Below are 23,420 nucleotides of genomic sequence, written 5' to 3'. Positions count from 1 at the left end.
AGTGTATGACAATAGAGATTAGGCAGGTAGTTAGTGGATAGTGAATTCAGTCAGTTAAGTGCAGTTAGTGTAGTGTACAGGCATACTCCACTTTTAAAATGTATAGATATGTTGTAGTCCTGGGTCCCCTCTCAGTGCTCCCCAAGTTTGGTGTCCCTGTCACTTATAGTTTGGGGGCAGTTTCATGCCAAGCTGACCAATATTTCCCATAGATGCCAATGAGCACTGAAAGCTGTAAATTGGTCTAGGCTGAAAGGGGGTGAAAGTGCTCTGTATTTAAGTGGTTAAGGGGAACCCTATGACAGAATAAAAAAAAAAAAAAACAGCATGGGGTCCCCCCCCCAAAATCTATACCAGCTCTTTGGGTCCTCAGGCCCTTTGGGTCTGGTATATATTTTAAGGGTAACTCAACGCCAAAATTAAAAAAAAAAAAAAAGGTGTGGGCCCCCCCCCCCCCAAATCCATACCAGGCCCTTTGGGTCTGGTACAGATTTTAAGGGGAACTCCACAACAACATTAAAAAAGAAACAGCGTGGGGTCCCCCCCAAAATTCATACCAGACCCTTATCCGAGCATGCAGACTGGCAGACCAGGAAAGGGGGGGGGACGAGCGAGCGCCCCCCTCCCCTTCCTGAACTATACCAGGCCGCTTGCCCTCAACATGGGAAGGGTGCTTTAGGGTGCCCCCCAAAGCACCTTGTCCCCATGTTGATGGGGGAAAAGGGCCTCTTCTCGAAAATCCTATAGTGGTTGTCCAGACCTGCAGGTGGGGGGATTATCAGAATGCCCTCAGATCCCACCCCCCCATGTGAATGGGTTTTGGGTACATTGTACCCCTACCCATTCACCAAAAAAGTGTAAAAAAGTAAAAACCACAGAACACAGTTTTTGACAAGTCCTTTATTAAAAATAAAAAAATAAAATAGTGTCCCTCGATCTAAATCCATCATCAATCACGACACCCGCTAACTCGAATAATAGAAAAAAATTCAAAAACTCTTTGCCTCTTCAGAAGTTACCCGCCGTTTGCCCGGACTTCAGCTTTGACAGTTCTTTTATAGGTAAGGGGCAGGGCCATCCAGTTACGTCACGCGATGGCACCACCCCCTTCTAACGTCACATGACGTCCGAAGGGAGCGGTGCCACCGGGTGATGTAACCGGGTGGCCCCACCTCTTGTCTATAAAATAACTGTCAAAGCTGAAGTTTAGGGATAAGGCGGGTAGCCTCTGAAGAGGCTGGAGCGTTTTGGAATTTTTTTCTATTTTTTGGGTCCAGCACACGTCGTCGTGATTGACGATGTATTTTTTTTTTAATAAAGGACTTGTCGAAAACCATGTTTTGTGGTTTTTACTTTTTTTACACTCTTTTGGTGAATGGGTAGGGGTATGATGTGCCAGATACCCATTCACATGGGTGGGGGAATCTGGGGGCCCCCTTGTTAAAGGTGTCTTCCAGATTCCGATAATCCCCCCATCCGGTGATCCCGACAACCACTGCCCAGGGTTGTGGGGAAGAGGCCCTTGTTCTCATCAACATCAAAGCACCCACCCCCCATGTTGAGGGCTTGTGGCGGGGAGGGCTCTCACTCATCCCCCCCACTTTCGTGACCTGCCAGGCTGCATTCTCAGATAAGGGTCTGGTATGGATTTTGGGGGGGGACCCCACGCCAGTTTGTTTTTTAATTATGGCGTGACTCTACACTGTTTTTTTAAATCTTTTATATCTGTATTGCCGGGAGCTGGCAATATATTATAGCCGCGAGCAAGTTTAAATTACATTTTTTCCTTTAGAGATGTCAGTATTACTGCAGCAAGATCTATACATTGTACAGATGTGCCAACTTAAAGACATATTAAGGGGGGACCCTCAGGCACGATATTTAAAGGAATTTTTCATTTTTATTGTTTCACTTTAAGCATCATTAAAATCACTGCTCCTGTAAAAACGATTGTTTTAAACATTTTTTTTGCATTGATACATGTCCCCCAGGGCACTACCTGGGTCCCCGTACACTTTTAATGGCAATAACTGGCATATAAGCCTTTAAAATGAGGACTTTTGATTTTTCATGTTCATGTCCAATAGACTTTATTAGAGTTTGCTAGAACTTTTTCCCTGTTTGAGATGTTCTGTTGCGAACCGAACAGGGGGGTGTTTGGCCCATCACTAGTCTGCACCAGAGGAGCTTACACTCTAAAGTTCCCCCCTAGTCGCACACTATTATTATACATTTATATAGCTCTGACATATACCGCAGTGCTGTACAGAGAACACTGAGCCAGTCACATCAGTCTCTGCACCAGAGGAGCTTACACTCTAATGTCCCCCCACAGTCACACACTATTATTATTATACATTTATATAGCTCTGACATATACCGCAGTGCTGTACAGAGAACACTGAGCCAGTCACATCAGTCTCTGTACCAGAGGAGCTTACACTCTAATGTCCCCCCACAGTCACATCAGTCTCTGCACCAGAGGAGCTTACACTCTAATGTCCCCCCACAGTCACATACTATTATTATACATTTATATAGCTCTGACATATACCGCAGTGCTGTACAGAGATCACTGAGCCAATCACATCAGTCTCTGTACCAGAGGAGCTTACACTCTAATGTCCCCCCACAGTCACACACTATTATTATACATTTATATAACTCTGACATATACTATCATACTGTACAGAAAACACTGAGCCGGTCACATCAGCCTCTGCACCACAGGAGCTTACACTCTAATGTTCCACCAGCACACTAATTCAAGAAGAAAAACCCTGAATCCAAGTCAAAGTTTGGAAACACAGGGAGGTCTCAGTATCTGATCTTTCCTGAGCTAAGCTGCAATATTTATTCTACATGGAAGGGTTAAAGAGTCTGAAGCCTTTGTGGGTCTTCATTATTTACTCATTAGGGTTTAATTACCCTTGTAATGTTCCAGCCTGAGAGGTCAGCAGGCCCCAACTCCCCCAGGTGGAGTTTTTCATTGTGTCCTGGCAGGGGGGTGTCGTGTTCTAGATGGATCAGAGTTCAGTGCCAAGCAAACAGGGCTTTGATGTTGAGTATTAATAATGAGGATATAATATATAATGTTCATGGGACAAGCTCCAGGGGTTTATATAGAGGCCTCTCAGGGTAGAAGGAGGATGTATGGATTAGACGCAGACACTGGAGAGACGTCTCTGTGAAAGCAAATAGCATTATGCACATATATCATCTTCTGTCCTTTCTATGGTTCCTACATGGTGCAACCCAATTACACGGGTCATCCGATTCTTCTGTGGATTGCATCTACAGAAAACCAGCCCAAGTTTTGAATTTTTCAAAAGATGATTTCTTATGTCAGATGAGTGCAAAATGAGCAAACAGTGTTAAGGAAAAGCAAATAGAATTGTAGAGTTTATCATTAGGGGGTTCACCAGCAGGAAGAAGGAAGTTCTGATTCTCCAAAATAGTTATTTATGTCACTAGATGGATCTCCAGCAGGAGGTAGGAGGTCCTGATTCCTCTATATATATATATATTGTTAAATCACTAAAGGGATCTCCAGCAGGAGGTAGGAGGTCCTGATTCCTCTATATAGATTGTGATATCACTAAGGGTGTTTTCACACTAGCACTTTTGGTGCGCACCCGGGTTCGATTGACGTCAGAATTTGGTTCTTTTTGATGATGTGAACAATGTCTTTGAACTCGGGTGCGCACCCGCGAACCGTACCCGAGTCCACTTCAAAAAGGGGGGTCTGGGGGGTACGGTTCATGTGAACTCCAGTGCGGTTCGCTGTTGATGAGAACGCAATCGTACCAAAGCAAGCAATTCTATCCATTTTGGCACCTTCTCGTTTACAGCGGTTGCCAAGCAACATGAGTACGCGCCGGCTGCAGCTTGATGACACAAGTGTACCGCGGTTCAGATACAGAAATCAAATGTGAACACAGTCCATCGGGGGAGGGGGGAGCAATCGAACTCGGGTTCGGACCAGGCAATCGGCAATGTGAAAACACCCTAAATGGCTCTCCAGCAGGAGGAAGGAGGTCCTGATTCCTCTATATAGATCTTTATATCACTAGAGGGATCAATAGCACGAGAAAAGGAGGACCTGATTCTTCTATATAGATCTTTATATCACTAGAGAGATCCCCAGCAGATAGAAGGAAGTCCTGATTCCTCTGGATCGATTTTTTCCTCTGGATTGTGTCCCCAGCAGGAGGAAGGAGGTCCTGATTCCTCTATATAGATCTTTATATCACTAGAGGGATCAATAGCACGAGAAAAGGAGGACCTGATTCTTCTATATAGATCTTTATATCACTAGAGAGATCCCCAGCAGATAGAAGGAAGTCCTGATTCCTCTGGATCGATTTTTTCCTCTGGATTGTGTCCCCAGCAGGAGGAAGGAGGTCCTGATTGCTCTATATAGATCTTTATATAACTAAAGGGATCAACAGCAGGTGGAAAGAAGTCCTGATTCCTCTATAAAGATCTTTATATCACTAGAGGGGTCACCAGCAGGAGGAAGGAGGTCCTGATTCCTCTATAAAGATCTTTATATAACTAGAAGGATCACCAAAAGGAATAAGAAGGTCCTGATTCCCCTATAAAGATCTTTATATATCTAGAGGGATCACCAGCAGGTGGAAGGAAGTCCTGATTCCTCTGGATGGATCTTCATGTCACTAGAGGGATCACCAGCAGGGGGATGGAGGTCCTGATTCCTCTATATAGGTCTTTATATCACTAGAGGGGTCACCAGCAGGAGGAAGGAGGTCCTGATTCCTCTATATAGGTCTTTATATCACTAGAGGGGTCACCAGCAGGAGGAAGGAGGTCCCGGTTCCTCACGGAGCTAGCTTCTGCTCGGACATAGCATACACAATCCAAGCTGGTGGGGGGGGGGCGACATGCGCTCTGTCCTCATCCTACGCTTGGTAGGACACCAACAAGGACTTTTCACTCTTCACCAGGAAGCCTTTAGGCATGTCTGTGGGGTTGGATGTGAATAAGGTTCAGGAGGGCAGGATTTTCAATATGAAAACGGACGGACCTTATCTCAAAATAGCAGGATGAAAGTTCAAAATTAACCTTAGAAAGTATTGTTTTACTGAAAGGGTAGTTGATGTTGGAATGGACTTCCAGCAGAGGTAGCAAGTCAGTCAACAGTAAGGGGGTTTAAACTAACCTGGGACAAATATCGATATATACTCAAAGTAAAAATGGAAAACCTGATGGACCACTTGGTCTGTTTCTTGTGACACTCTTCTATGTTTCTATATAAGAAATGTTTTTTTTTTTTTTTTTTTTAAATGGTCACATTAAAAAAAACACAGAATCCTGTATGGCAGATCAATAAAATGGATCTCAGCTCTTATTGACCATTTAGATCTGTTAATAAAAATTGGCACGAGTAGCTTCCGTAATGATGGATCCATACCCATTATTATAGTAGAACTAAAGGCAAATTTTTAGATTTTATTTTACATTTTTGGATGGAGTAAGGGAGAGTTCCAACCCTTGTCCTATTAATGATTCCCCCTCACTTCCTGTTCCTTAGCCAAAGCAGGAAGTAATCAGAAATTCCTCTAAATTGAGGGAATCCCTGGTTGTCATCAGGGTCACCAAAACTAATGCAGACACAGACAGCAATAAAAACCTGAAAGATGACCTAATCCCTCTCTACTCTATCCAAAACTAAAAATAAAATTTTTCATTTATTTATACTTAAAATCTGGACGTTTTAATCTTTTTTTTCTTGTGGTTATAAGGCAGTTTCACTTTTTTCGTGGTTGAGTTGGCCGGTCTTTTCGAAATAACTAGTCAACGCCCAAAAAAAAAAGTCCTCCAGAACTTTTTTTTTTTTTCAGCACCGTATGGGGAGGGAGGTATGAAGTGCTATAAAGCAGGTGGGATGCAGCACACTGCAGATGTATGTTGGGGTCCAATTAACTTTGTATAGCAATGCAATGCACAGCCACAATGCATAAATGTGCGTTGAGGCAGTGGTATATTTAGGTTTTGTGCTGCCCTAGGCAAGACTAAAATTGGGCACCCCCCCTCATTATGTAAATTTGCCCCACTCGTTTTTTAACGGATGTGTCTCCCTCCAAAATTGAAGGACTACAAGCATGAACCCCGGAGATCTCACGAGATGGGGGGTGGGAGAGAGAGAGAGAGGGGTGGGTGAGGGAGAGAGAGAGGGGAGGAGGGTGAGGGAGAGAGAGGGGGGGATGAGAGATAATGAGAGAGAGAGGGGGTGAGCAAGGGAGGGATGAAGGGAGAGAGAGAGGGGGTGGGTGAGGGAGGGAGAGGGGGGTGAGAGAGAGAGGGGGGATGAGAGAGAGAGAGCAAGAGAGGGGGAGATGAGAGAGAGAGGGGAGATGAGAGAGAGAGAAGGGCATGAGAGAGTGTGGGGATAAGAGAGAGGGGGGATGAGAGAAAGAGAGAGAGAGAGATGGGGGATGAGAGAGAGAGGGGGGGGTGAGAGAGAGGGGGGATGATAGAGAAAGAGAGAGGAGGTGAGAGAGAGAGGGGGTGAGTGAGAGAGAGAGAGGGGGATGAGAGAGAGGCTGGTGAGAGAGGCGGTTCTAGCAACCAATGGCCAATAGAGTCTCAGGTGGAGGGGGGGTGGCTTTTTTGCTGCCCCCCTGCAAAATGCCGCCCTAGGCCTGGGCCTTGTTGGCCTAGGCCAAAATACAGCACTGCGTTGAGGTAGCACATATAAAGTGGGATATGAGCTGCAATATAATGCAGGTTCTTGTATAAATTAGCCCTAAGTGCCTTGTCTTATACCAATGTGGTGTGGTGCACAGCTTTATGTGTATGCTGTTGACCCTTTTTGTACTGTACTGTGGCCCATAAAGCTTTGTCCTCCTTGGCTTCGGATGCTAAAACACAAGTCTGAAAACTGTGTAATTCCTTTACAAAGCATTAAGTGGACAACTACATGACAAATGAGGTTTAATGTTGAAAATGTTAAGTGATGCACTTGGGGGCTAAAAATATAAATGCAAGTTACTCACTAGAGGGAGAACCTCTGGAGGAATCCATGATGGAAAAAGATCTGGGGGTCCTAGTAGAAGACTTGAGCAATGACATGCAAAGTCAAGCTGCAGCAAGCAAAGCCAGCAGAATATTAGCATGCATTAAAATGGAATTTACTCCAGAGATAAAAACGATAATCCTGCCACTTTATAAAACTCTGGCTTGGCCACATCTGAAGTATTCTGTCCACTTCTGGTCACCAATCCTCAGGAAGGATGTGCTGGAGCTGGAGTGAATGCAGAGAAGGGCAACAAAATGAATAAGGGGAGTGGAGGACCTTAGTTACAGGCAACGACTACAAGCACTAAACTTATTTTCCCTGAAGAAGAGACGCTTGAGAGGAGATATGATGGTGATATACAAATATCTCAATGTTGATCCCAGCTTAGGTAGAAAACTATTCAGTTTAAAGAAGGGTAAGAAGACACAGGGCCATACAATGCAATTGGAGGAGAATCGGTTTAATTTTAAAGCTGTGTAGGGGTTTTTTCACTGTTAGGGCAGCAAGGATGTGGAACTTCCACAATTGGTGGTGTCAGCGGGAAGCATTGATAGTTTTAAAAGGCTCTTGGACGAGCATCTTAGTGAACATATTATACAGAGATATGGGAAATGATTATCGACATGAACACACCCACACCCACACAGATTGAACTGGATGGACTAGTGTCTTTATTCAACCTTCCAACTATGTAACTATGCATTTCCAAACCCATGGGCACCTAGTGTGCTGCATGACTGTGCTGTACAATGATAGAAAGAAACAGTGCAGGTGTAAGCCACAACTTACAACAGTGAAGCACACCCATCAAGAAATTGGGACATTAGCAGCAGGATGTAGAGTGGAATGGTACATGTACAGTCAGGTGCATAAATATTGGGACATCGACACAATTTTAATATTTATGGCTCTATAAACCACCACAATGGATTTGCAATGAAACAAACAAGACGTGCTTTAACTGTAGACTTTCAGCTTTAATTTGAGGGTATTTACATCCAAATCAGGTGAAAGGTGTAGGAATTACAACAGTTTGTATATGTGCCTCCCACTTTTTAAGGGACCAAAAGTAATGGGACAGATTAACAATCATAAATCAAACTTTCACTTTTTAATACTTGGTTTCAAATCCTTTGCAGTCAATTACAGCCTGAAGTCTGGAACGCATAGACATCACCAGACGCTGGGTTTCATCCCTGGTGATGCTCTGCCAGGCCTCTACTGCAACTGTCTTCAGTTCCTGCTTGTTCTTGGGGCATTTTCCCTTCAGTTTTGTCTTCAGCAAGTGAAATGCATGCTCAATCGGATTCAGGTCAGGTGATTGACTTGGCCATTGCATAACATTCCACTTCTTTGCCTTAAAAAACTCTTTGGTTGCTTTCACAGTATGCTTCGGGTCATTGTCCATCTACACTGTGAAGCGCCGTCCAATGAGTTCTGAAAAAAAAGCTGCTATAAAACTCTTACCCTGGAATTCATAAAGACTGGCGCAGATAAATTTGGACAAAAGTGTCTTGCTTTGTAGACCCTCAAGACCAAAATACTAACCTGTATCTAATAAGATCAGTAGAACATTTAGTGGACATGACCAACCAGTAGGTAGTCCTATCAGAAGAACGTTAAATAGACAAGACCAGCATGTAGCCAATCAGATCATTAGAACATTAAATAGACCAGATCAACCTGTGGACAACCAATTAGTAGAACATGCAATAAATAAGACCACCTGTATCCAATCAGACTAGTTAGGCAAATAAATACAAGACCAGTGAAGCTATGACAACCCACTTAATCAGGGTTTACATAAGATGATGGAATATATTTTCTACCACATTGCAGTAGAGACCCAGCCAAGACCAGAGTTTGAGGAGTGTTAGTAGCAGTTCCAAGGCCAGATTGTTTTCCAGGACACCTGAGAAGCATGCATCTGGTGCTGGACCAGCAAAACCATAATACCAACCTTTATGCAATCAGAGCAGTAGAACATTCAGTGGACAAGACCAACCAGTAGGTAGTCATGTTAGGAGAACATTAAATAGGCAAGACCAACCTATAACCAATATGATCCATAGAACATTAAACAGACAACCCCAACCAGTAGCCAATCAGATTAAAAACATTGAATGGACAAGACCAACCTGTAAACAGTCCGATCAGTAGAACATTAAATGGATAAGACCAGCTTGTGGACAACCATTTAGCAGAACACCCAATAGACAAGACCACCTGTAGCCAATCAGATTAGTAAAACATTAAATACAAGATCAACTCATCACAGTGAAGTCCTGACAACCCACTTAATAAGGGTTTACTTAAGATGATGGAATATATTTTTTACCAGATTGCAGAGACAACAGTAGAGGCCCAGCCAAGGCCAGAGTCTGAGGAGTGTTAGCAGCAGTCCTAAGGCTAGGCTGTTTTTCAGGACACCTGAGAAGCATGCAGATATCTGGTGCTGGACCAGCAATAATATAAATTGAACCTGTATCTAATCAGATCAGTAGAACATTTAGTGGACAAGACCAACCAGTAGGCAATCAGTTCAGCAGAACATTGAAAAGACAAAACCAACCCACAGCATATCCAGTCTGATCCATAGAACATTAAATGAACAAGGCCAATTCGTAGCCAATCAGATCAGTAGAACATTTAGTGAACAAGATCAACCAGTAGGCAATTAGGTCAGTAGAACATTAATGGACAAGAACAGCCTGTGGACAACCAATCAGTAGAACATCCAATAGACAACACCACCTTTAGCCAATCAGATAAGTAGAACAAATACAAGACCAACTCCTCACAGGAAAGCACTGACAGCCCACTTAATAAGGGTTTACTTAGGATGGAATATTTTGTACCACATTTCAGATACAGCAGTGGAGACCCAGCCAAGGCCAGAGGTTGAGGAATGTAAGTAACAGTCCCAAGGCCAAGCTGTTTTCCAGAACACCTGAGGAGTGTGTCTCTGGTTCTGGACCAGCAAGACCATAATACCAACCTGTAACCAATCAGATCAGTAGAACATTCAGTGGACATGACCAACCAGTAGGCAATCAGTTCAGTAGAACATTAAAAGGACAAAACCAACCCACAGCATATCCAGTCTGATCCATAGAACATTAAATGAACATGGCCAGTTTGTAGCCAATCAGATCAGTAGAACATTGAATGGATAAGACCAACCTGTTTCCAATCAGATCAGTAGAACATTTAGTGGACAAGATCAACCAGTAGCTAGTCGTATCAGTAGAACGTTAAATGGACAAGACCAACCTGTACCCAATCCAATCAGTACACTATTGAATGGACAAGACCAACATGTAGCTAATCAGATCAGTAAAACATTGAATGGACGAAACCAAATTGTAGTCAATCAGATCATAAGAAAAATAAATGGAGAAGACCAAACTGTAGACAATCAAATCATAAGAACAATAAATGGAGAAGACCAACCTGTGGACAACCAATCAGCAGAACATCCAACAGACAAGACCGAATGTAGCCAACCAGATTAGTAGAACATTAGGAACAAGACCAACCCATTTCCAGCCAGACCAGTAGAACATTTAATAGACTGGACCAACCTGTAGCCAATAAGATCATTAAACTTTCATTGGAAAAGTTTACCTTTTGCCGATCAGAATAATAAAACATTTAATGGAAAAGATCACCTGTAGCCAATCAGATCAGTAGGACATTAAATACAAGAACAAGCCATGGCCATCTAAATTTAAGGCAACCTATAATTACTTAGATAACTGGAATATTTAAGGAGCACATTGTACATGTAGACATTTAAACCAGTAGAGTTTTTGTAACTACAAGTAACAGCATTAAATAGATCTAATAAATGTAACTGCCATTAACTCAGCCCCACACCAGCCTTTTCATCCACAGACGTCTTGTGTAATAATTTTAATGGGTTTCATTTTGCCTGAACTTTGTACCATTTGGCTTTTTGTTGTATGAAGATGTTTGCTCAGTGAGCCCCGGCAGCGATCCAAACTGTACATTTTCTTGTACGGTTTAGTAGCTGCAGTATCACCTAACAGGAAATTGGCCGTTTCCTAAATTAATTTCCATTTAAAAGCGCGCGCCTCCCCCTCCCCACTGCTCACCTCGCTCACTTGCTGGGTAGGAGCTTTGGAGTGGAAGGGAACTTAGCAAGAAGGAAGCTATTTGAGCACCGTAACAAGCCATATATCATAATTATCATCAGCCCTGCACTGTAATTGACTTAAGGGCCATTGGGGAAAATCCTGCTTTTTAGAGCAGAATGTGAATGACGTTCCCTGGGACGTAAATAACCGGATTTAGAATATGAATTATGTTCTCCAGAATGGGTTTTGTGAGCTCGGAAACATGAATGACTGGGCTCGAAATGGGAAACCTGCACTTGATGAAGACAGATGTTGTTTGCAATGCAAATGATAACGGAGGACTTTGGAAACTTTCAATTTATAAAGTGTTTCATGGCCCTGTGGCTTGGGATTCAGGATTTACAAAGTGCTTTAGAAAAAAAAAAGCTTTCGCATGAAATCAAGGCGATAATTGTCTAGGTGGGCCTGGGGAAGGAAATTCCTGTCCCCCCTGTCGACAGTTATTAGAGTCCATCTGTTTCATGCTTAAAAGGAATGTTTTTAATGTATATCAAAGCCAAAACTTTTTTATTATTTTATTTCAGATAGAGCAGGGAAGGGTAAAAGTGAACTTTCCATGGCTTGTATGCAATCTCCCTGCCCCCTCCAGCAAAATGGCTTTAAAAAAAAAAAGCCATTTTTAAAGAACCTATTACCTTGAAAAAAAAAAAAAAAAAAATACTTACTTTGGCTCCCAGCCTCCCTCCAACAGGCACAGATGATGTAGATGTGCCTCCTGGCAGAGATGAAAGCTTGAAATCCCATGAGAATGCACTTGTGCAATGGGCTTATTCTCACGGGACTTGGATCTCCCAACTCTGCCAGGGAAGACACTGAAAAGTGATGGAGGCTGCTTCTGCTTACAATGGAAGGCTACGTTTAAGGCTTTTCTTGTTTTTTTACTAGCGGTCTTGGTCCCATTGGGGACATTTTCTTTCACTTTCATTCCTGTAGGCAAGACAGGAAGTGAGAGTAGATCTGTCTAAAGTGGAGGCATTCTCCTCTTAGCAAGTTGTTACCAGAACAGATTTCCCCATTGGAAACAAATTCTCTTGATTTCAGCCCCATTGACAATGGTCAAATGGACAACGAGAGAGAGTAGGGTAAGGCATAGATCGGGCATCACTAAATGGCGGCCCGCGGGCCGTCTCCGGCCCGCGCTGCTGCTCCATCAGGACCGCCGCCATCAGCTGCTGGATTTCTTCCCTGTCTCTGCTGCTGTCATTAGCAGAGCAGGGCGGATGGCCGGAGGCGGGACTGAGACTGGGGGCGGGACACCGGCATTGAATGGAGGGAGGCAGCTGCCTGAATTAGCATTTCAGGCTGGAGGTGATTGGCTGCTGGGAGGCGGAAGGTGATTGGCTGCTGGGAGGCGGGAGGTGATTGGCTGCTGGGAAGCGGAAGGTGATTGGCTGCTGGGAGGCGGGAGGTGATTGGCTGGGAGGCACACAGTCGGCTGCCTCTATGCATGCAGCGCTGCTGTTCCTCTGTCTTCCTCGAGATTGTCCCGCCTCCTGCTCTCCGCTCTGTGTAAGGTAGGAGAGTGAAGGGAGGACAGGGCTGTGAAGTTTGATTGGGGAGCAGGGGTCATGTGCAGGGGGGGGGGGTAGTGTGGTGTTTCATGTAAAGGGGAGCAATGCTGTGGGTGTGATATGTTAAGAGGGTAGTGGTCTGTGTTGATGTAAAGGGGGGCAGTGCTATGGGGGTGTGTGTTAACAGGGCAGTGCTGTGTATGTGTGTGAGGGTGATGCAAAGGGGCAGGTCTGTGGGGGTGATATAAGGGGGCAGTGGTGTGTGTGTGTGTGTGGGGGGGGGTGGGGGGGGTGATGTAAAGAGAGACAGTGCTGTTGGGGGGATATGCAAGAGGGACAGTGCTGATGGGGGGGATATATGAAGGGGACAGTGCTGATGGGGGGATATATGAAGGGGACAGTGCTGATGGGGGGGATATATGAAGGGGACAGTGCTGATGGGGGGATATATGAAGGGGACAGTGCTGATGGGGGGGATATATGAAGGGGACAGTGCTGATGGGGGGATATATGAAGGGGACAGTGCTGATGGGGGGGATATATGAAGGGGACAGTGCTGATGGGGGGGGGATATATGAAGGGGACAGTGCTGATGGGGGGATATATGAAGGGGACAGTGCTGATGGGGGAATATATGAAGGGGACAGTGCTGATGGGGGGGATATATGAAGGGGACAGTGCTGATGGGGGAATATATGAAGGGGACAGTGCTGATGGGGGGATATATGAAGGGGACAGTGCTGATGGGGGGGATATATGAAGGGGACAGTGCTGATGGGGGAATATATGAAGGGGACAGTGCTGATGGGGGGATATATGAAGGGGACAGTGCTGATGGGTGGATATATGAAGGGGACAGTGCTGATGGGGGGATATATGAAGGGGACAGTGCTGATGGGGGGGATATATGAAGGGGACAGTGCTGATGGGGGGATATATGAAGGGGACAGTGCTGATGGGGGGATATATGAAGGGGACAGTGCTGATGGGGGGGATATATGAAGGGGACAGTGCTGATGGGGGGGGATATATGAAGGGGACAGTGCTGATGGGGGGGATATATGAAGGGGACAGTGCTGATGGGGGGATATATGAAGGGGACAGTGCTGATGGGGGGATATATGAAGGGGACAGTGCTGATGGGGGGATATATGAAGGGGACAGTGCTGATGGGTGGATATATGAAGGGGACAGTGCTGATGGGGGGGATATATGAAGGGGACAGTGCTGATGGGGGGGATATATGAAGGGGACAGTGCTGATGGGGGGATATATGAAGGGGACAGTGCTGATGGGGGGGATATATGAAGGGGACAGTGCTGATGGGGGGATATATGAAGGGGACAGTGCTGATGGGGGGGATATATGAAGGGGACAGTGCTGATGGGGGGGGGATATATGAAGGGGACAGTGCTGATGGGGGGATATATGAAGGGGACAGTGCTGATGGGGGAATATATGAAGGGGACAGTGCTGATGGGGGGGATATATGAAGGGGACAGTGCTGATGGGGGAATATATGAAGGGGACAGTGCTGATGGGGGGATATATGAAGGGGACAGTGCTGATGGGGGGGATATATGAACGGGACAGTGCTGATGGGGGAATATATGAAGGGGACAGTGCTGATGGGGGGATATATGAAGGGGACAGTGCTGATGGGTGGATATATGAAGGGGACAGTGCTGATGGGGGGATATATGAAGGGGACAGTGCTGATGGGGGGGATATATGAAGGGGACAGTGCTGATGGGGGGATATATGAAGGGGACAGTGCTGATGGGGGGATATATGAAGGGGACAGTGCTGATGGGGGGATATATGAAGGGGACAGTGCTGATGGGGGGGGATATATGAAGGGGACAGTGCTGATGGGGGGGATATATGAAGGGGACAGTGCTGATGGGGGGATATATGAAGGGGACAGTGCTGATGGGGGAATATATGAAGGGGACTGTGCTGATGGGGGAATATATGAAGGGGACAGTGCTGATGGGGGGGATATATGAAGGGGACAGTGCTGATGGGGGAATATATGAAGGGGACAGTGCTGATGGGGGGATATATGAAGGGGACAGTGCTGATGGGGGGGATATATGAAGGGGACAGTGCTGATGGGGGAATATATGAAGGGGACAGTGCTGATGGGGGGATATATGAAGGGGACAGTGCTGATGGGTGGATATATGAAGGGGACAGTGCTGATGGGGGGATATATGAAGGGGACAGTGCTGATGGGGGGGATATATGAAGGGGACAGTGCTGATGGGGGGATATATGAAGGGGACAGTGCTGATGGGGGGATATATGAAGGGGACAGTGCTGATGGGGGGATATATGAAGGGGACAGTGCTGATGGGGGGATATATGAAGGGGACAGTGCTGATGGGGGGGGATATATGAAGGGGACAGTGCTGATGGGGGGGATATATGAAGGGGACAGTGCTGATGGGGGGATATATGAAGGGGACAGTGCTGATGGGGGGATATATGAAGGGGACAGTGCTGATGGGGGAATATATGAAGGGGACAGTGCTGATGGGGGGATATATGAAGGGGACAGTGCTGATGGGTGGATATATGAAGGGGACAGTGCTGATGGGGGGATATATGAAGGGGACAGTGCTGATGGGGGGGATATATGAAGGGGACAGTGCTGATGGGGGGATATATGAAGGGGACAGTGCTGATGGGGGGATATATGAAGGGGACAGTGCTGATGGGGGAATATATGAAGGGGACAGTGCTGATGGGGGGATATATGAAGGGGACAGTGCTGATGGGTGGATATATGAAGGGGACAGTGCTGATGGGGGGATATATGAAGGGGACAGTGCTGATGGGGGGGATATATGAAGGGGACAGTGCTGATGGGGGGATATATGAAGGGGACAGTGCTGATGGGGGGATATATGAAGGGGACAGTGCTGATGGGGGGATATATGAAGGGGACAGTGCTGATGGGGGGATATATGAAGGGGACAGTGCTGATGGGGGGATATATGAAGGGGACAGTGCTGATGGGGGGATATATGAAGGGGACAGTGCTGATGGGGGAATATATGAAGGGGGCAGTGCTTTGTGTGTGTGTGGGGGGTGGTGATGTGAAGGGGGACAGTGCTGTGTGTGTGGGGGGTGGGGGGGGTGGTGATGTGAAGGGGGACAGTGCTGTGTGTGTGTGTGTGGGGGGGGGGGACAGTGGTGATGTGAATGGGGACAGTGCTGTGTGTGTGGGGGGGGGGGACAGTGGTGATGTGAAGGGGGACAGTGCTGTGAGTGGTGATGTAAAGGGGGATAAGCAGCTGCACAGAAAACGTGCAGGGTACAATTGACTCTTAAATGCAATGAAATACAAGGTGCGGTTTCCCACACATGGAAATTGCATGGTACATACGCGCCATGCAGTTTCAATGCGACAGCGTTTTTAAAAAGGTGCCAGGGCCTTTTCCCAGCAGAAAACACAGACACAACAGCCCATTCAAATGAATGGGCTGTCGTGCCTGCACACCTGGGCTGTGATGTAAAGAATCCGAGTCATCACGCAAAAATGCAATCTGGACCTCTGCTGGAAGAAAATTTTGCTAATCGGACCTCCATGAATTTTAATTCAATACCCCTGGCATAGATGATGCAACCATGGTAAAATTGCTCTATTCATTGTCATTGCTCTATTCTAGTCATTCATACATTGACTGTGTTGATGGGGGAATCCTCCCGCAATGCCAGTGGCGGCCCATCAATTGGGAGGCCCATGGGAGCCGCCCCCCCCTATCCATGCGCCCAGCCCCCTACTCTACATGCAGGGTGCCGGACGCATGGATTCCAATGGGGTTTTGTTTTTAAGCATGTGATTAGAGCCATAGGCTTCAAAAAAGGGTGGGCTCATGGCGCAGCCCACCCAGTTGTGTGATAATACTGAATGAATATTCACTATTGCCAAACTGTTTGTCCTCCTGGCCAATCAGGAAGCGGGTCCTGAGACCCGTTTCCCAAATGGCCAAAATGGGGAAGCCATGCTATTGGCCAAGGAGGAGGAGGGGGGAGGAGACGCAGGGGAAGCCCAAGGAGGAGACTGAGGGGGAAGCCGCCGCCACTGCCCCAGGGTGAGTGGGGGGGGGGGGTTAGGTGTGCAGGCCCCCCCCAGCCCATGGAGCACCAGCCGCCACTGCGCAGTGCTATTGTGTTCGGCAAGTGGGGAGCCAGATCACAATGATCACTGCTAGCGGCTATAGCTGCTGGCAGTGATTGAATGCAAAAAAATCCAGTAGGCTGGTTGTACTGAAATCAATCAATGGATTGACTTCAATACAACCAGCCTGCCCAAAGATGGATTAAATCTCGGCTGGTTCCTGCTAAACTGGCTGAGATTATATCGTCTATGGCCGGTTTAAAGCTGCCCATACAGTTAGTTGTTTTTGGTCAGCCAGCTGTTACCCGCTCCAACTTTCTCAATTCTCTCCTAGGCAAGAATGACATGTCCTTAGACATGACTGCTGGCCGCAGCCCTACCCACAGCCTCCTATGGGAGGCCGTCCCATAAGGCTGCAGGCCCAGTCCAGCCGTATCACATGAGCTTGTGCATGCACACTCGAGATCCGGCTGTGATTCCTCAGGAAGCCACAGCCAACTCCCATATCCAAGATGGCAGCAATAGGGACCTGCAGCAAAAAGAAGACCTAGCTGTGGAAAGACAGCACTGGATCCCAGGAACTAGAATGTACCTGATTTGTAGCTGCTTACCTTTAATTTTTTTTTTTTTTTTTTCAAATGCTAAAATTCCTCTTTAGTGTATTGGGGCTATCTGCTCTCTGTAGATGAATATCTCTTCACATTCATAATATTAAGAGCGTAAGAAGATATTGATATAGAGCAGGTGATCCCACAACATTAAGATATTTATCATTTTTATTTATCTTTTTAATTATATATTTTTTCGGGGGGGTTCTCTGAGACTCCATTTCATACATACAATTGATATTGCTACATTAAAGCTGAGTTTATTCTATTAATTACTTTTTGATACATTCTTTTATTGTACAGATCACAATTACGTTTATTACCGATTCATGTTTACTGTTGAGTGGGCAATAAGGTGTGATTTATTATATTTATTTGTTACTGACTATAGCACTAAATTACCTACACCCTTGGCTCTGGTTTTGTTGAGAACAATCTGTGAAAAATTATTTTGGACACAATTACGATTGGTATGGCACTTTTCTCTAGCTACTAGCAATAAAAAACTTATAGGGCATACAATGCGATTAGAGGAGAAGCGTTTTAACCTCAGGCAACGTGGGGGGTTCTTTACTGTTAGGGCTACAAGATTGTGGAATTCTCTACCACAAGAGGTGGTTTCTGCGGGTAGTATGGTGGCTTTCAAAAGACTCTTAGACTTACATCTCAAGGATCAGAACATTAGGGGCTATGTGAGATGATTACAGCCACACACACCTACACAGGTTGAACTGGATGGACTATTGCCTTTATTCAACCTCACCTACTATATAACTATGTAACTATGTAACCCCTCGCCAGACCATCCAAAATTAAGTCCAAGCATTTTTTTGGCTTTTTGATACATTTTCATTGATTTACTCATCCTTAGTCGCACATTGTAATGTTTGGTAAATGTCAGTCGATTAATGTATGCAGTGCGATTGCCAGGTGTGTGTACGATGACTAGACAGTGAGCTGTATTATAAACTCTTGTTTTTCATCTCTCTCAGAAACCACAACTACAATCACAACAACGACCACAACGACTTATATGACACCTCCAACTACCAAGGCGTGTGATCCAGAGCCTACAGACAACTCAGCCCGAGTATCCTGGCCCTCTCTATTGTTATTGGTTCCAGTAGGGATTTTACTTATGTGGTAAGAGTCTTTCATTCCACCATTATTAATGTCATTGTGCTGTCCAACCATGTTATACAGATTTGAGATACCATGTTCCATTTAAAGACAGCTTGTGTGGAGAGAAAAAAAAATAGAGCTCCAAGCCATAGGGATTGAAAACTCTCTTGATCGGCACCATGCCCAATCAGGAGACAACTCAAACACAAACTGCAAAATGACACACGGCTCGGCATTCATGCATGGTGTCACTACATTTTGCCTGGGCTACTATACTTACCAGTCCTTGTGACTTGTGTCATCTACTGTGCTCCAGTGCACTCATGTCATTTAGGGACTCAGAATGACCTCTTGTCTGGCCCTGTGTCATCCCGTGACCCCCGATGTACCAGTGTGCCCCGTGACTCAAGAGCATCCTTTGTCATCTAGTTACTCAAGTGTATCCTGTGCATCTTCACAAAACCTGTGTCTTCACACAGTAACTGGTATGCTTCATAGCTGCCTGGCCTGTTACGCTCTACCATCACCACCTTCTTCTTCCTGTCAATCCTTAGGTACAGTGGATATGGACCCTCATCCTTGATGGCAGTTTGCTTTAGAAAAGACATTACACACAGCCATAGATTTTGAGATCACCAATCCTTATGACTTGGCATTTTCATCCTCTCCTTCTTTACCCACTGAGGAGAGAGAACTGCCAATATATATTAAAAAATTATATATATATATATATATATATATATATATATATATATACACACAGTTGGGATTCCACAATGTTAGTGCACTCCACCACCGCAATTCCTCAATGAAAGGCTTGCTACACTCCACCATCAATGCCTGATAATGCCTCACAACCCTCATGTACAGTGGATATGGACCCTCCTCCTTGATGGCAGTTAGCTTTTGATAGGACCGTGCACCAAGGCTTAGATATTGAGAGCACCAGTCCCTATGGCTTGGTGTTCTGATCATTTCCTTCCCTAACCACTGGGGCTCCCTGGGGCAGTAGAGAACTACCATACTATAACAATTATTCAATGCAGTTGGATCAACAAATTTGTGTCCAGTGCTTTAACAGCCCATTCCTCAATAAAAGGTCTACCATGCTCCACCGTCGATACCTGATACTGCCTTGCAACCCTCAGGTACAATGGGTAGGGATCCCTTTCCTTGATGGCACTTAGCTCCTAATAAGACCCTACTCCAAGCTATAGACTTTGAGAGCACCAGTACCTACAGCTTGGTGTTCTGACCCCTTCCTTCCATACTCACTGGGGTTCCGTCAGACAATAGAGAGCTGCCGTAATATAATATTTATTCAGTACATTTGAATTGCCAAGCTTTGAGTCCAGCGCTTCTCCACTCCAGTTTCTCAGTGAAAGACAAGTCTAGACAATGAGTGATCTTTGAGTAACTTCATCCCCCCAACGTCTTTTTGGTCAATTCAGCCTTGTAATATTGGCTACAATTTCACTTTTAGTACCTGAATCTGTCTTCTTGTAATACATTGTAAAGTAAATGAAGTCTGAAAAATGTGCCTTGATTACAAGACTGGCTGATCAGAGGTTTAAATTTACTAAGACAGCTTACATATGTGCATTTCAAATATGCATTTGGCTAATGTTAAAGAGAACCAGTCTTAACAGCTCTTCCCACAACCTGGACTCTCATCCAGTACTAGATGGTGCCATTGCCCAACTACTGGAAGAGGTTTTATGGTGGCCATACACCAGGTCATGGTTCTAAATAAACTTTATTTACTAAGAGTCAATCAGGCTCAGGCTCCCATCCAGTGCATTTCACTTTGTGATGGAGATTACAATATGGCTGGGACCGAAAGGGATAGGAGATATCACCAGGGTAAACACAGACTGAACCAAAACATATTGTTGTGGAAAGTGTGAAAGAGTTTAAAGGTCTGATAGTCATAATACTCTGTGACCTTAGCCAGCAATACAATTTCGGCAGGGTTCGACTAAATTTTGATCCATGTATGGACAATATAAAATAATACAAAATATAGATAAAAATAACTCATTTATAAAAAAAATAAATAAATAAAATAAAATTTACAGCTTTGGATTTAGCTTACTATTAAAAAAAAAATTATTTTAAAAGTACAGTTGTTTTTAATTTTTATTTTATTTTTTCAGAAAATGCATGAAGGTTATCTGTAAAATAAATATGTAGTATTGCAGCAAAATCAGTTTTCTGAGATTTGTATCTGTAAAGTATCAATGATGTACCTTTGAAATGTGAAAATCTGAAAAGCTCACACTATTTTTTTTTCTTTGCAGATTTCTGGGTTGGATTTTCACAAAAAAAAGTATTTCAATATTTTTTCTCTATTTTGCACATGTTAAGGAGGATACAACTTATTTTCATTTTATCTTCATTGGTTATAAATTTTTATTTTCCTTGGAATGGACAAATTCGCCTGAGAAAAAAAAATGGAATGTTGCCATGCCCAGCAATTAAAAGAAAAAAGAATTATAGAAAAAAGAATGGATAAAACAAAACACACAACATAAGATAAAACTGAACAGTAATCACATTACTTGGATATATAAAAATTCTGCCAAAACAAGGAGTGCTTTATTGAAAGCAAACCAAATGTACACATTGCACAGCGTAATCGTGGGCAGCTGGACAATCTCACTATTTTTGAAAACTTTCTGGATGATGGGGCGCTAAAAAATGTCATAGGATCATACAGCTATACCACCATGCCAAAGACAACTTCTAGAGTTTTACCCACAATGCTGTGCTTTCTCACATCGCGTAAATCAATGCCGCTTCTTTCTTGGGGAGAGAAAAAAACTTGGAAATGATCCTTATGGAATGTTCTGAGCCACAGATCAATTATCACTCTATTGACTTTCCTGGAACCGCACGCGCCTTTCTTTTTTGATGCTTTTTCTCTTTTTTTGCCAAATGGGAAGACTTTGCACATTTTAATTTTCACCTTCTTTGAGTTGTTGGTTAAGACTTTGAAGGAGGAATCTCCTTACCCTCAAATTTGATACCACAAGACAAAAAAGTGTCGGTATTGTGGCTGGTACCGTGTCTCAAGGCAAACAATCCATTGAAATTGGTCTGGGAAGCTAAGGAAGTTCCCTGACGCTGCTGCGAGCTTCTTTAGGAGGTGAACATTTTTATTATGAACAGTGAACAATCAACCTGTTTCATCGGAAGACTTTTTCATACATTTCTGAAACTTATTTCCCCCCATTGTGGGTTAAAAATTTCACATCAACTCGGAACACAATGCTGCACTGATCTTATTTTCATGCAGGACTTCAGAGAAAAATGCTACATAATTTTGTTCCTTTTTTATGCCAAACCGAATGTGTTAAGGTACAATAGATTTTGTCCAATCAAAATGTCTATTCAAAAAAAAAGCAGAGCTGGTAAATCAGTCCTATACTCTTGTTATAGAAGTCTTGTAAAATCACTGAATTTTTATAGAAATTCTAAAGTCTTTGGAAGTTTTAGGAGCTATGTAGGTGCCCTTTGCGGTACCCTGTAAACACCTGTTCAGAAAAAAAATGGTCTTTTCATTCAAAGCCAATATGCAAGTTACTTTCTAGTTCATAAATATTTTTTGGAGCAAAATTTAAAACAAGCAAACATAATTTCTTATAATCCATAAAACAACTTCTATGGTGTATATTCTTGTTATAGAAGTCTTGGGACATCACTCAATTTTCATAGGGAATTTTCAAGTCTTTGGAAGTTGTTGGCATAGTGTAGGTGCCCTTTGTGGTACCCTGTGAACACCTTTTCAGAAAAAGAGCTATGATTCAAAGCCAATATGCAAGTTACTATATAAAATTATATATATATATATATATATATATATATATATATATATATATAAAGCAAAATTTAAAACAAACATTATTTCTAATAATCTATAAAACAACTTCTATGGTGTGCGTGTGTGTATATATATATATATATATATATATATATATATATATATATATATATATATAATGTACACAAATTTGAGAGTTTCTCTACTTTAAGGGTAAGTTCTTCTTCACAAATGTGTGTGTGTATATATATATATATATATATATATATATATATATATATATATATATATATATATATATAAATGCACATACTTTTTGAAGGAAAAAAATAAGTGCATTTATTTCTTTTCACAGGCACCTGCAAAGCATTGCACCCGTGATCAATGTATCATGCCGATTTCACATTGAAGAACCCCCACATGCTGTCACAGGGGGTTGCTTATCCACATGTTACACCCTAACTACAGGTGTAACATGTTGCTAAAGGTGGAGTTAGCCTTTAAATTAATTGTCAGATATTGATGACATTTTTGTCATTACTGATAAACTGAATGAATGCTTGATTTAAAGGACTAGTCTACTGACTGAGATATAAATCATCACTGTTGAATAGATTGCAGTGGATTTGTTCACCCCTATTTCTCATATCTCTCAGGGACTTGATTAGCAAGATCCTTGCACTTTTTTTGGATCTGTTCATCCAGAGTTTCCAGGTCTGCTCTTCTAGCATAGCAATTCCAGTGGGCCTTTGGATTTTTTATTTATTTAAAATTTAAAAAAGGATGCAACAGGAGCAGTGAGACTGCCCCCTGCTACAGCAGAAAGAGTGGGATTCTGGGGTAGGCAAAGACTTGGTAATTCACATAAGGAGATCTTTCCACTGGATTTGCAGAGGGATAGAGAAATTGAAGGTCTGACAGATTCCACTAATACCTGGAACATAAGTTTTGAATGAATTAGCTTAATAAACTTTTAATAGGTATGACCTATATATTTGAACTATGGTCTTGATGTCGGCAGTTGT

At 43.8% G+C, this 23,420-nt stretch overlaps 1 protein-coding gene across 3 annotated transcripts in view; it reads left to right on the top strand.

Annotated features, from left to right (window-relative positions):
• The window catches only part of CNTFR (ciliary neurotrophic factor receptor), a gene marked incomplete at its 3' end in the record, with an annotated part of 840,563 nt that extends 818,189 nt beyond the window's left edge, over positions 1-22,374 (top strand). For 2 of the 3 annotated variants that reach the window (XM_082243027.1, XM_082243028.1), the window contains one exon: positions 18,443-18,597. In XM_082243027.1, the coding sequence (XP_082099153.1) occupies positions 18,443-18,597 (155 nt within the window). Of the gene's footprint in view, positions 1-18,442; positions 18,598-20,872 lie in introns of those variants that run through there. The other variant, XM_082243029.1, reaches the window with a different exon arrangement.
• Between the last annotated feature and the right edge of the window lie 1,046 nt (positions 22,375-23,420).

Source organism: Pelophylax lessonae, assembly GCF_965119305.1.
Source record: "Pelophylax lessonae genome assembly, chromosome: 1".
In the NCBI taxonomy this organism is placed as follows: Eukaryota; Metazoa; Chordata; class Amphibia; order Anura; family Ranidae; genus Pelophylax; species Pelophylax lessonae.
Note: the sequence above shows the minus strand (reverse complement) of the source record. Positions and strands in the feature narration are given on the sequence as shown.